Raw genomic sequence first — 15743 nt, 5'->3', positions numbered from 1 at the left:
GGTACACATAAAACAGTGACACGACTGAAAAGCATGTATATATACTTTTTTGCTTTCATCAAGATTTTCTGCTCTCTCTGCATTAAACAAAGTCCAACATATATTTTTCTTTTATCAATACACTCTATGACTGACTGACAAGAATGTTCTACAGAGTGGATGAGAGTTCATAAAGTCAACACAATGAAAAATGAGAAAATTTTGGGTAACTACAGTACTGTTGGGTGAGTGGCTGATGTAACATGGACAAGTGAAAAGTGAATAAAATGGTGTATAAAATGATAAGTGATGGGATTATAGACAAGAGAACATCAAAGTTAAGGTGGAAAGAGAACATGTCATTAAGAGAGAAAAAAATTCTGAGGTTATGATATACGGAAAAAGTTCTGCACTAACCATGCTACTGTACTACAGAAAGTCTATGGGTTACTAGTAAAAAAGAACATATGTAATAAATGGGGGGATCACATACCACTTCAGCTCTTGTTTTTATTCATTCAGCACAGTATTGCATTCTCCCTTTTTTCAATGTCCTCACCTTATCATTCCCTTCATCACCTTCAACTTTCTTCTCTTGCACTCTGTGTAAAATTTATACACCAAATTTTGAAATTTCCCTTCACTCTTTGGTATGAAAACTGATCATTTGCAAGTAAGCTAGTTACCAAAAACTAGGTTTTTTCCATCTATCTTAAGCTTTGATCCTTCTCTTCCTTCTTTTGTTTCCATTTATCTTCCTGCTACATCCATTCATTTAGTGAAAAACCAAGATCACATGACATTTCCATGCCTGTCTCAACACTTTCACTCACCCTACCAACCACTTTCAAACATGCTTTGCTATTAATGTAAAAAATCTTGAAATGCATTCCTTTTTTGTTCCTTCACTTCCCCCTCCAGTTGATGATCAAAATTGGCATCTGCTATAAACATGTCTCTCAGCAAAGAATTCTAATAGACATTCACCATTTGCTTTCATAACTGGTACTCCCTATCCTTTATCTCATTCTTTCCAACCATTGGCCACTCACATGTGCTGCACTCAGACAAGGTGTGAAAATGTTACATTCAAAATATAGATAACTATAGACATTTACAGCCTGCGACATCTGAATCACCACATAACAGCAGATCTGTACACTAAAATGAGAATATATACTGAATTCTATAAGAATCTAAAAATATCAGAAATTATAGAATAGAACATTTCTTTGTATACCTAACTGCTTCTCCCATTGTACTGAAGTACTATGAGGAACAAAAAAATTCCTTATTTATATACATCCACTCTCTAACTGTACTCTATTGCACTGGAGTCAAATTCAACCATCTACAGCCAAGCTCCATTGACTATTCTTTATTTGTTTTTTTTTCTGAGACGGCATGGGCAGCTGAGGCCTTAGTCATGGCCATCCCATTAACACTATATTATCATTATCTATTATACTTAATTGCTGTTTCCCATGTCAGCGAGGTAGTGCCAGGAAACAGATAAAGAATGGCCCATCAACTCATATACACATATATCTACATTCATATACATAAACACCAGTACATGCACATATACATACATATACATATCAACATATACATACATATACATAAACAGACATTTACATATATACACAGGTACATATTCATACTTGCTTGCCTTCATCCATTCTTAGCGCTACCCCACCCAACAGGAAACAGCATAACCAACCCCCTGCTTCAGTGAGGTAGTGCCAGGAAAACAGACAAAAAAGGCCACATTCATTCAAACTCAGTCTCTAGCTGTCATGTGTAAAGCACCGAAACCACAGCTCCCTATTCACATCCAGGCCCCACACACCTTTTCATGGTTTACCTCAGACACTTCACATGCCCTAGTTCAGTCCAATGAGAGCACGTCAACCCCGGCATACCACATTGTTCCAATTCACTCTATCCCTTGCACCCCTCTCACCCTCCTGTATGTTCAGGCCCAAATCACTCAAAATCTTTTCCACTCCATCCTTCCACCTCCAATTTGGTCTCCCGCTTCTCCATGTTCCCTCCACTTCTGACACATATATATATCCTCTTTGTCAATCTTTCCTCACTCATTCTCTTCATATGTCTAAACCAGGTCCCCATTTTACTGACCTCAACTCTGGGTGGCTCATGAATGCATCACGGTCAGGAACGCTAACCACTACACCACAGGAGTCCATGACCATTTCATATGTCTCAGTTCAACCCACGGAGAGCATATCACCCAAATATACCACATCAGTCCTTGCATACCCCTCACCCTCTTGTATAATCATGCCCAAATACTCTAAAAGCCTCATCTACTTCATCTTTCCATATTCTTGGTCTCCTTGTCTTCCTTCCTCCCTCCACTTCTGACAGGAAGATCCTTTCTGTCAGTATTACTTTGATTATATCCTTTATATATCTAAACCATTCCATCAAACCCCAATTAGACCTCTCAATCTGGTTGTACTTTCTACCACAGCTCTCGTACAACATTCCTTAAACAATCAATCTGCTTCACATCAAGCATCATCCTCAGGCATTTAATTTCCTACATGTCCACCCTCTTCTTTTATTTTGGATTCAAAGCCCAATTCTCATATTCATACAGCAATATCTTTGCCCTAAGAACATTGATCTCTCCTCTCACAAACTACTTAATTCACCCAAGCCCTAACTCTATTCTCCCATCCTGTGACTCACTTCAGCCACCATGGCTCCATCCAGTGCCTTGTCCATTCCCATGTATTTAAAATACTCCACTCCCTTTAGGTCCTTCCATTTCAGACACACTCAAACCATCATCACGAATCACATTCCTGCACCTAATTAACCTACTTCTATTTACTTTATTCTCAACTTTCTACTTTCAACACTCACATACTCTGTCACCAGCTTTAGGAGTTTCTCTCTGGGCTCTGCCACCAGATCCATATCGTCTGCAAACAACAATTGATTCATCTCCCATGCCCTCCAAACTACAATGAGTATTTATAACAAGTGATTTTTTGCAATGCTAAAATAAAAGAAAGTGAAGAAATACTTTTAGTCACCTTGACAGGAACAGCATCATGACATGGTACTGGACATACATGTCCACACTTGAGCTTCAGTCCACATGTTATACAGCAGGGAGGACACGAACCCTGGTGACACTTGTGTTTTTTCTGAGTTGGGTGGTGACAGCTGGGAGGCAGTCTGCAAATTAAGATATCAGTCTATTACTGTTATCTCTTACACTTAAATCCTGACTGTTATGTCACAATTCTGAGGGCAATGGAAGAAAAACCTTTAGAATCTATGCTAGTACTATAATACAAGAGTTTCAACTAATCTCTCTACTTCACATATATCCCTTACTTTCCACTATGGTGGCATATGCACAATTTCCTCTACTATGCTCTCTTCTTACATAATCATATACAATCCAGCATAGCATAAACTCACACACTCTCTTCTCCTATTCCTACATCTAATTCTAGGCCTTACTCTACCCCTTGTTGTTCTAATCCCTTGATAAGCAACCTCTCCTCATCCATTCAACATTCATCCTTCCTACCTATGTCAATAAAATCAATCCTTATATTTTCCAACTACTTCCTTGTCTGTTCTATTCCTCCTCCACACATCCTCATTCTTTATATACACTAATCAGAATTTATACCTTAGCAATCCAATTCTAAAGTGCACTTCCTTTATCAAAATATATTTCTGCTGTTTACACACTTTGTCATTCTGCTACTGCACACCATGTCAGTATCAATATGGAGGGGGGATTACCATATGATCATGCAGAGAGGAATATGTACATGATACAAGAAACTGCATACAACTAAAAGCAACTTTTGATGAAACACAGATGGGCCCATTAAACACCTGAGATGCATTCTTAGAAAGTGTCTTTTAATGAAACAACTTAACATACACCAATTTCAAATTATTCAGACCTTATGATACAAATAGAGGTTACGCTCTTGGGAAACATTTCTTGTTAAAAAAGTTCTCACTGAATATCAAACAAAATACCGAGTACCAAAATTGTATTACCATAACTTTAGTAGATATTTACATACAAGATACAGTCAGCAAGTATAACACTCAACTGAGATGTTTCTACGCCTGTGATATAGAGGCTTGCTGGTTTGGAGGAGTGATAGCAAGTGGTGGAGTTATTCAGACTGTACATTTTCTTCTTACTACCTACACATATATTTACAATAAATGAATTCATCAAGAATAAAAAAAATAGCATAACACAACCGAACAAAAATGCAGCTTTTATTGTAACAGTGAATGGGTTAAGGATAAAGAGAAAAAAAAGGTAACCTTAGCTTAATGGCCATGCCTTTCAGAAAATACATAAAAAAAAATATAAGCATAATACCTGCACAGCTTAGAACATTTAGGGGGTTTGGTGGTCTTTTCACGACCACATGGGACTGTGATTGTGGTGGCTCCACAATGGCATGAGATAGTATGGGTCACCGTGCATGGATAACAGGGACCTTGGTGGCAGCGGCTTTCACATTTATGATTGCGACAGACTAATGTTCGCCCACACGGCTGCTCACAATTTGGACAATCTCCAACACAGCACTGAAAAACACAAGGAAATTTAATGTTCTGCTCAAAACTTTATAAAACTAAACTACTATTGTCACTAGACTGATATGCAGGCAAGCTTATCTTGTGATGACTTACAAGTAACTTGAGATCACATACACGGTACTAAATACAGATATAGCTAAATCACTCATACTGATGGATTCTATTTCATAATACTTATGTGATGGCAAAAGTACTTAATATCTAAAAAGTTAACATATTTGGAACTGCCTCCTATGCGCTAAGAATATCTTTCTACAAAAGATGGACCAGTACAGATTAAGCCTTTTAAAAAACTTAGTAGCTTAACACAAACAAATTGCTTAATAAACATGCCAAATATGTCTGACCTTGAACTAAACTCAGTTACTGTAAGTTGAGAATACCGTTTCCCCTTACTTACACTGCAGCAAAAAATATTTTCCTGTATAACCCCAATAGTAATATTCACCTTGATGTGGCCATCTCTTTAATGGGAGCCCCTGGAGGGAATTGATGTCAAGAGACATCAACAGATAGATAAGCATTTACAAAATTTTCAAACCAAGTTGGCATATGTACGTGCAAGACAGTCAATACGCTGATTTTACCTTCCGACTGCATGTGTGTCGTCTGCAGTCTCTCATGTTCTTACACTTGATATCACATGTGAGTTCCTTGCTGCAAGCCATCTCCTTCTCACGTGCACCACAACGACACCGTTTCACAAGGAACTGCAGACACTGGTAAGGATGTCTACATGTATAAAACAGCTTGGTAAAAAACTATCAGTCTTCTGTAAGACTAATATTTGAATGCAGTCACAGGAAACTGAAGACATTTCCTGAGGAGTTTTGTGTACTATTCACTTCACACAAATTTCATGAAATTATCATTACTTACTTGATCAAACCACCTCACACCACATATTGTCCTCAAACATCTCACTTCCAACACATCCACCTTCCTCCACACAACCCTATCTATAGCCCACGCCTCGCAACCATGTAACATTGTTGGAACCACTATTCCTTCAAACATACCCATTTTTACTTTCCGAGATAATGTTCTCGCCTTCCACACATTCTTCAATGCTTCCAGAACCTTTGCCCCCTCCACCACCCTGTGACTCACTTCCGCTACCATGGTTCCATCCGCTGTTAAATCCACTCCCAGATATCCAAAACACTTCATTTCCTCCTGTTCTTCTCCATTCAAACTTACCTCCCAATTGACTTGTCCCTCAACCCTACTGTACCTAATAACCTTGCTCTTATTCACATTTACTCTCAGCTTTCTTCTTTCACACACTTTACCAAACTTAGTCACCAGCTTCTGCAGTTTCTCACCCGAATCAGCCACCAGCACTGTATCATCAGCGAACAATAACTGACTCACCTCCCAAGCTCTCTCATCCACAACAGACTGCATACTTGCCCCTCTCTCCAAAACTCCTGCATTCACCTTCCTAACAACCCCACCCATAAACAAATTAAACAACCATGGAGACATCACACACCCCTGCCGCAAACCTACATTCACTGAGAACCAATCACTTTCCTCTCTTCCTACACGTACAATGTATGTGAGAAATACTTTGAAAAACAAATGGATTTGTATGTAGCATTTATGGATCTGGAGAAGGCATATGATAGAGTTGATAGAGATGCTCTGTGGAGAGTATCAAGAGTATGTGGTGTGGGAGGCAAGTAGGTAGAAGCAGTGAAAAGTTTTTATTGAGGATGTAAGGCATGTGTATGAGTAGGAAGAGAGGAAAGTGATTGGTTCCTTGTGAATGTCGGTTTGCGGCAGGGGTGTGTGATGTCTCCATGGTTGTTTAATTTGTTTATGGATGGGGTTGTTAGGGAGGTAAATGCAAGAGTTTTGGAAAGAGGGGCAAGTATGAAGTCTGTTGGGGATGAGAGAGCTTGGGAAGTGAGTCAGTTGTTGTTCACTGATGATACAGCGCTGGTGGCTGATTCATGTGAGAAACTGCAGAAGCTGGTGACTGAGTTTGGAAAAGTGTGTGGAAGAAGAAAGTTAAGAGTAAATGTGAATAAGAGCAAGGTTATTAGGTACAGTAGGGTTGAGGGTCAAGTCAATTGGGAGGTGAGTTTGAATGGAGAAAAACTGGAGGAAGTGAAGTGTTTTAGATATCTGGGAGTGGATCTGGCAGCGGATGGAACCATGGAAGCGGAAGTGGATCATAGGGTGGGGGAGGGGGCGAAAATCCTGGGGGCCTTGAAGAATGTGTGGAAGTCGAGAACATTATCTCGGAAAGCAAAAATGGGTATGTTTGAAGGAATAGTGGTTCCAACAATGTTGTATGGTTGCGAGGCGTGGGCTATGGATAGAGTTGTGCGCAGGAGGATGGATGTGCTGGAAATGAGATGTTTGAGGACAATGTGTGGTGTGAGGTGGTTTGATCGAGTGAGTAACGTAAGGGTAAGAGAGATGTGTGGAAATAAAAAGAGCGTGGTTGAGAGAGCAGAAGAGGGTGTTTTGAAGTGGTTTGGGCACATGGAGAGGATGAGTGAGGAAAGATTGACCAAGAGGATATATGTGTCGGAGGTGGAGGGAAAAAGGAGAAGAGGGAGACCAAATTGGAGGTGGAAAGATGGAGTGAAAAAGATTTTGTGTGATCGGGGCCTGAACATGCAGGAGGGTGAAAGGAGGGCAAGGAATAGAGTGAATTGGAGCGATGTGGTATACCGGGGTTGACGTGCTGTCAGTGGATTGAAGCAGGGCATGTGAAGCGTCTGGGGTAAACCATGGAAAGCTGTGTAGGTATGTATATTTGCGTGTGAGGACGTATGTATATACATGTGTATGGGGGGGGGGGTTGGGCCATTTCTTTCGTCTGTTTCCTTGCGCTACCTCGCAAACGCGGGAGACAGCGACAAAGTATAATAAAAAAAAAAAAAAATAATATTGTTCAAAGCAAACACCTGATCCACACATCCTCTACCACTTCTGAAACCAGAATGCTCTTCCCCAATCTGATGCTCTGTACATGCCTTTACCCTCTCAATCAATACCCTCCCATATAATTTCCCAGGAATACTCAACAAACTTATGCCCCTGTAATTTGAACACTCACCTTTATCCCCTTTGCCTTTGTACAATAGCACTATGCATGCATTCCACCAATCCTCATATATAGATACATAGATATGGGGACGGGAGAAAGAATACTTCCCACGTATTCCCTGCATGTTGTAGAAGGCAACTAAAAGGAGGGAGTGGGGGGCTGGAAATCCTCCCCTCCCATTTTTAATTTTCTTAAGAGAAGGAACAGAGAAGGGGGCCTAGTGAGGATATTCCCTCTAAGGATCAGTCCTCTGTTCTTAACTCTACCTCGCTAATGTAGGAAATGGCAAATATGTATGAATAAAGAAATATGGATAGATTATCCTCTATACTGCAATGAACACTAAACTACTCTCACTACAAATTTATAAACAGAGACAAAATAACTAATCAATAGGTCTTACTGTAGGACAAGCTCCTCTGTGGCAACGCTCAACACAAAAGTGCACTCCACATGCAAGTTTTTTTCCACATGTGTCACCACATGTTGGGATGTCTTGTGTGCAGGGCAGAGCATGGGAAGATTTTCCACAAGGACAAGTGCGAAGTCCACTTGCTGGACACTCCCCACATTCACCACTATGGCAAACTTTTTGGCAAAGATGGTGGCCACAACTAAGTTGTTTATGGCAAACCTAAAAAGAAAAAAAGAAAAAAAATCAATATATGTCCAACAGTTCTCATTACTGCTACTGGAATTTCATTCATACAAAATGGAGACTAGCATATGAAGCTGTGTTGAGATACAGGTGGGAGAAAAACCTCAAAGAAATAATGATAAAAAACTAAACACCCACAGCTTATGAAAATCTTCTTTAATTTCTACTTACCAGTCTCCTATCATCATATTTCTACAGATGGCCCTATTGTCTGAATTTCGAGCTCAGTAAGACAAGACAGTTTTTTATTTAACAATTCATTAATTTCAATAAATAATTCTAAAGTTACAGATGAATAATGTTTATATCACAGCATGTAATATCCTTATCTAAGCCAGGCACCTAGTTCATTGACCAGCCCCTACAGGGAGGATCGAGGTTGACTGAGGACAACCTGCAGTGACCATGATTGAATTCAAAATATATTTCAGTCCAAGGCAGTATGTGAATGCATTTCTCCAAATTTTGTGTTCATGTTGAAAGATAAAAACAATCCTGTTTTCTACTATAAGCAATATCATTATCATTATTATTCGCTAGTCATAACTGTCTCTTTATTGCAGGACTATGGAAATACACCTTCAGTGTTCATCATGAGTTTGTTTCACCCATGCCATTCCATAAGATTCTCACCTTACTACACTGCCATACTGGGTCAGCACATTCTCTCATCTGCGTACTGGCACCACAACAACAAGGCTGAAGACTCTGTCTGGGACAAGCATTACAATGACCAGGATGGCAGAAGTCCTTGCAAGTATGCTGGCCACAGCTAAGGACACTTCCACAAGCCTTACCACATGACCAAGTTTTGGAGGAGCAGCGTCGGACCTGTGGGGACTGCTTCCCACAATGGCACGTATTGGTCACAGTCTTGGGACATGGTGGACAGGGACCTGATGATTGAAATAATATTCTGTGAACTGTCAAGTTCATGTGGAGAACTGTAAACTGTGAAGGTTTAAGAAATTTGTGAAAAAGATCCCATAAAAATGGTACTGAAAAGGAAAGTCCGTGTGATGACATGGAAGTGCTCTGGGGGAATGTTACTGTTAAGGTGCAAAATAATTAGTGTGCAAAAAAACTTTAATGATAGGGTATCTGTTCAATATCAACACATACAGTTTAGCACAACAAGTAATGATGAAAAGAAGAAAAAAAAAATGGGAACTTTTACAAGGTTTAAAGAACTCATAAAGAATGAGTTTGTAAGAAAGTGAGCTTTGAATTAAACATTTATCATACAAAAGAATGAAAGACAGAGAAAATGCATAACAGAAAATCTTCCCTTATAGGTAACAGAAACCTGAGCAGTTTTTCAACAATGTTGGCCAGATTTCATTCAAAATAAAATTACCTAACTCTATCATTCACATCATAAGAAATGGGCTAAGAGCTTTCTGAAGATTTTGTTAATAAATAAGCTGGATTGAAGATTTGTAGGACTGTATTCACTTTTTAATGAAAGTCTGAGAAATGAAGATTACAGGTATTCTCTGTTGAACTCTTTCAATGTGAAACTGATTTCTTGACATATCAGAGTGCACAGATACAACAAAATAATTCTTATTTACAATGTGCCACCCCAAAAAAACATTTTCTTATAAATCATGACAATTATTCCTGGTTTAAGAGTAATACATTATTTACCATTCTGGCCAACCTAATTAAGTCCAGAAAACCATTCATAACTTTTTGTCTATATGATTAGCAGCAAATAAAAGTGAAAAACCACTTTTTTTCTATGAATTAAGAGCTCTATACTGCTAATTTAGGAAAAAAAAAATCTTTACTAGTAGAGCAAATCCTCAGTATGGGGAAAAGGAATGTGGCAATGGACAATATGGCAGCAAGTTCCCAGTGAAGGCATACAACTGTCCAACCTGATTACTGAAGCCTACAGGGAGCTCCAGTGACTCATCCTCTGTTTAGGCTGCCATCTATGGCCAGCCAATAGAGCCTAAAATACACATGATATCTAATTTGTGGGGCTTGTTATAAGAGAAGGGGTAATATTTCAGATATGTTCCCAAAACACAACACAGGCAAATATTCTTCAGTTTACTACAAATGAAATCAACAATGGATAAACATACCAGGATGGCAGAGGAGCAAGCACAAGTGACCACATTCTGGTTTCAACTTCTTCTCACAGGTTGCTCCACAAGAGTGAGGTATTAGCCATGGGTCAAACTTGGGGTCCACCTTCTTTTCACAAAAGCACAAATACTTGGTGGGAATTGCTGACTGTGGATACTCACTGCGGCATTTGGGACTAAGAGCAAGGAAACATTTTTAGTTGATATATCTCCTGTTTCAGCATAGTATTAGCATTAACAATGAATTATGACTGGCTTGAATCAAGCACAAACAACCTACAAATACATACACTTTCATGGAGACAAAGAAATTCTTTGAGTGTAAACAGAAAATTTTCCTATGTTTCATTAAGGACACTAGAATCAGAGGGGCTAATACACTATTACAGAAAGAAAGCATGGAAAATGAATTTCACATACAATTAATAAGGTCCACTAAAAATACTAAAAGTACATGCAAAACCCACAACACAGGAAGCAACAGATGCTTGGTCTTATGGCTGCTGTATGCAATGCCTGTTTCATTTTCACTTTTCTTCTACCTTTTCCCTATCTATATATCTATATCTCTGACACCTGTTCCCTTTAGAAACACCCTCAAGGAGTGGCCATGGCAAAAGAGTCTCCAGAACTGATGAACTCCACTGCTTCTTCTTAGCCTGTATTGCCTTCTATTAATAGACCACTGCCAGAGGGCAACTCTAGCATAATGTTTCTAGAGGCTCCTACCTAATGTTTCTGTCTAATGTTCCAACCTATTACTTCTAACTAGTGCTCCTACCTAAATGTTCTTATCTACTACTTCTACCTAATGTGTAGTTGGAACACAAAATATGACTTCCAACACTAAATTTGATGAATGGACGAGGGACTATGGAAAGTACTGATATCATAAAACAATATATACAAAGGATAATGGGAGACCTCCATCCAGAAAGGAACATAGCCTAATCAAGGCCACATTTTCCCCATTTATCCACATTCCTTTGCCTCTGCCAAAAGTAGCATGAAACACTAGGCTGCAAAGCATTATCAGAAGAACTCAAAGGAAACAATGAAAATGCAAAATCATGGTACGAGAAATGACTGCAGGCTGAGGTGGGATTGCCTTTGTCAGTCATCTGCCACTCTTCTAAAACATGGGAATATCAGACAAGTATGGATGAGACTGCCATGATGATTGTGTAATATTGTAGAATATATGAACATAGGCCTTTCAGATAACAGAGAAAAATAATCTTTGGGATGATGGCAGACTCACCCTTGTCACATGCAGTGCCTTATGACAGAAAAGAAAAGATACAGTGGAAGATACTTCCTAAGTACACAACATCTTTATAATAAAAAAGTGATTCCAACATTTACCAGCACCACTTTAGGCCATGTCTATTCCTTCTTTCGTTGGTACTGGTTTGAGCCTCAGCCAGCTGATAGATACTGTCCTTTGCCCATTTCTGTACACAGTTCACATGGAAACTGCAGTGACACTCTTCACAATTCCAAATCTGTGAAAAGAATTGCTGTTACCAATCTCCTACATGACCTATAATTCCATTCCATATATAAAACTATTCTAATACTGATTAACTAATTCTGCATCTTACCACATTTACAAAAAATCCAACAAGAACTTGACACGGGCAGTGACTGGAAAGTATAACTGTTAATGCACATACAGAAAGACTGAAGGATGGCAAGAACTTTTGAATAATTTTGTTTTTAAGAATCGTAAGATAAAATCTGTGGCCCACAGCAATCAAAATTAACACCAAACTGGAGCATAACTTTCCACAGTTGGCCATTCAGTTTACCAGGTGTTTAACTTATATTTACATATATCAGAAACAAATAACATTTACAACCTGTGATAGGCATACAAAACATGGTCAGTGTTACAATATATTCATACCACAATCTAAGTCCCAGATTTTTAAAATCCATAAACATCTAAAATCTGTTTATTGGTTGGTCCCAAACATTATAGATTTTTTATATTCTACCCGCACAATCATTGTAACTTTCCTCCTATGGAAAAATACACTTCTTCCACATTCACACAAGTGATTGAAAGCACTTCTCTACCAAATCTTCCCGTTCCCTCTGCTTTTTCTCTTTTAATCTTAACTATTAACTCTTCCAACTATAACACCATCCACTACCTTTACAGGCAATGTATATTTCATATACATATTACATGCAATACAAATTCAAATGGTCATATCATAAGAGATCTGGAATTTTGGATCTGGAAAGCAGTCTCTTAAAATACCTAGAAAAACACCTGTCAAATTAAATAAACCATGGAAAGGTCTGTGGGGCCTGGATGTGGATAGGGAGCTGTGGTTTGGTGCATTACACGACAGCTAGAGACTGAGTGTGAAAGAATGCTGCCTTTTTATTCTATTTTCCAGGTGCTACCTTGCTGAAGCAGGGGGTAGTGATGCTGTTTCCTGTGAGGCAGGGTAGCACCAGGAATGGATGAAGGCAAGTAAGTACGAATATGTGCATGTGTATATATCTATATTTGTGTATGTGTATGTATATATGTAAATGTATATAAATGTACATCTGCGCATATGGGCATTTATGTACATACATATTTTTTTTTTTTTTTCAAACTATTCGCCATTTCCCGCGTTAGCGAGGTAGCGTTAAGAACAGAGGACTGGGCCATTGAGGGAATATCTTCACCTGGCCCCCTTCTCTGTTCCTTCTTTTGAAAAAAAAAAAAAAAAAAAAAAAAAAAAAATTGAGAGGGGAGGATTTCCAGCCCCCCGCTCCCTCCCCTTTTAGTCGCCTTCTACGACACGCAGGGAATACGTGGGAAGTATTCTTTCTCCCCTATCCCCAGGGAAACATACATATATATATATATATATATATATATATATATATATATATATATATATATATATATATATATATATATATACACATATATATATATATATATTTATATATATATATATATATATTTTTTTTTCACACTATTTGCCATTTCCCGCGATAGCGAAGTAGCGTTAAGAACAGAGGACTGGGCCTTTGAGGGAATATCCTCACTTGGCCCCCTTCTCTGTTCCTTCTTTTGGAAAATTAAAAAAAAGAAAAAAAAAGAAAATGAAAGGGGAGGATTTCCAGCCACCTGCTCCCTTCCCTTTTAGTCGCCTTCTACGACACGCAGGGAATACGTGGGAAGTATTCTTTCTCCCCTATCCCCAGGGAAAAATATATATATGTATATATATATATATGTGCATATGAGTGGATGGGCCATTCTTCATCTGTTTCCTGGCGATACCTCGCTGATGCAGGAAACAGCAATCAAGTATAATAAATAAATAATATCAAATATATAAATATATATATATATATATATATATATATATATATATATATATATATATATATATATATATATATATATATATTATATATATATGAACATACTGGATCAGTGCGTTTGATGTTATCGATGCAGATGAGACATATGAGAGCACCTGTCTTGAAGGCTTCCTGGAGGTATTGCTGAGTGCAACTCTGGTCCTTCTCTCTTCCATATGCTCCATATACATGCTCTACAGAAGTGTAGACAAATCAATGAACTGTAAAGCCTCAAAGCTAGTAGATTTACTATGACAACAAAATTCTATACACTCTAAGTGAACACTTACCGCCATTCCTAATCAAAGTTATACAAAAGTTTCTTCATTAAAAATGACACCAATAGGATATCAACACCCCTATTAACATAAATCCCACTAAAGAGCACTTGTTTTATCGCTTAATAATCTACTAAAATTCTGTTTACCATATTTTCATAAGACACATTAACTAATCCCTTGTTACTTTTGTCACCAAGCATAAAACAAAACTGTATTCAAAAGGACATATTATCTTTTTATATCTCATACTCTAACAACACAAATGAATGATATAAAAATCCTTTATCCACACAGCTTATCCCCAGATCTTTAACACAGACTCTTTCACTGACAAACCACATTCTCAAATTTACACCTGTACTCTATGTCCTTACACATTACCCACAATGTTCCTCTAAATTTGTTCCCACTCACTGTACACAAACATAATCTCAGTCACTTTCTACACATTCAATCCTCCTATATATTCATTTATTTATTTATTATACTTTGTCGCTGTTTCCCTCGTTAGTGAGGTAGCGCAAGGAAACAGACGAAAGAATGGCCCAACCCACTCGCATACACATGTATATACATACACGTCCACACACACACCTATACATACCTATACATTTCAATGTATACATATAAACATACACAGATATATAAATATATACACAGGTACATAGTTCATAATTGCTGCCTTTATTCATTCCTGTCAAGACCCCACCACACTTGAAATGACACACCCCTCCCCCACACACGTGCGAGGTAGCGCTAGGAAAAGTCAACAAAGGCTACATTCGTTCACACTCAGTCTCTAACTGTCATGTATAATGCACCGAAACCACAGCTCCCCTTCCACATCTAGGCCCAACAAAACTTTCCATGGTTTACCCCAGATGCTTCACATGCCCTGGTTCAATCCACTGACAGCACTTCGACCCCGGTATACCACATCATTCCAATTCACTCTATTCCTTGCACGCCTTTCACCCTCCTACATGTTCAGGCCCCAATCAATCAAAATCTTTTTCACTCCATCCTTCAACCTCCAATTTGGTCTGCCACCTCTCCTTGTCCCCTCCACCTCTGACACATATATTTGTCAATCTTTCCTCACTCATTCTCTCCATGGGACCAAGCCATTTCAATACACCCTCTTCTCTCTCTCAGCCACACTCTTTTTATCACTACACATCTCTCTTACCCTATCATTACTTACTCGATCAAACCACCTCACACCACATATTGTCCTCAAATATCTCATTTCCAATACATCCACCCTCCTCCGCACAACCCTATCTATAGCCCACGCCTCGCAACCATGTAACATTGTTGGAACCACTATTCCTTCAAACATACCCATTTTTGCTTTCTGAGATAATGTTCTCGCCTTCTATACATTCTTCAACGCTCCCAGAACTTTCACCCCCTCCCCGACCCCGTGACACACTTCTACCTCCATGGTTCCATCCACTGCCAAATCCACTCCCAGATATCTAGAACACTTCACTTCCTCCAGTTTTTCTCCATTCAAACTTACCTCCCAAATGACTTGTCTCTCAACCTTACTGTACCTAATAACCTTGCTCTTATTCACATTTACTCTCAGCTTTCTTTCACACACTTTATCAAACTCAGTCACCAGCTTCTGCAGTTTCTCACACGAA

The 15743-nt window shown here is 38.7% G+C and overlaps 1 protein-coding gene across 3 annotated transcripts in view; it reads right to left on the bottom strand.

The window, feature by feature from the left end:
- Window positions 1-15743, bottom strand: part of LOC139760617 (NF-X1-type zinc finger protein NFXL1-like) — a 43388-nt gene that overhangs the window by 13780 nt on the left and 13865 nt on the right. For 2 of the 3 annotated variants that reach the window (XM_071684007.1, XM_071684005.1), the window contains exons 4-11: window positions 13877-14004; window positions 11795-11934; window positions 10427-10605; window positions 8964-9226; window positions 8076-8306; window positions 5193-5324; window positions 4382-4593; window positions 3051-3195 (exon numbers count right to left, since the gene is read on the bottom strand). In XM_071684007.1, the coding sequence (XP_071540108.1) occupies window positions 3051-3195; window positions 4382-4593; window positions 5193-5324; window positions 8076-8306; window positions 8964-9226; window positions 10427-10605; window positions 11795-11934; window positions 13877-14004 (1430 nt within the window). The remainder of the gene's footprint in view (window positions 1-3050; window positions 3196-4381; window positions 4594-5192; window positions 5325-8075; window positions 8307-8963; window positions 9227-10426; window positions 10606-11794; window positions 11935-13876; window positions 14005-15743) is intronic. The other variant, XM_071684006.1, reaches the window with a different exon arrangement.

Source organism: Panulirus ornatus, chromosome 37 (genome assembly GCF_036320965.1).
Source record: "Panulirus ornatus isolate Po-2019 chromosome 37, ASM3632096v1, whole genome shotgun sequence".
Lineage (NCBI taxonomy): Eukaryota > Metazoa > Arthropoda > Malacostraca > Decapoda > Palinuridae > Panulirus > Panulirus ornatus.
Note: the sequence above shows the minus strand (reverse complement) of the source record. Positions and strands in the feature narration are given on the sequence as shown.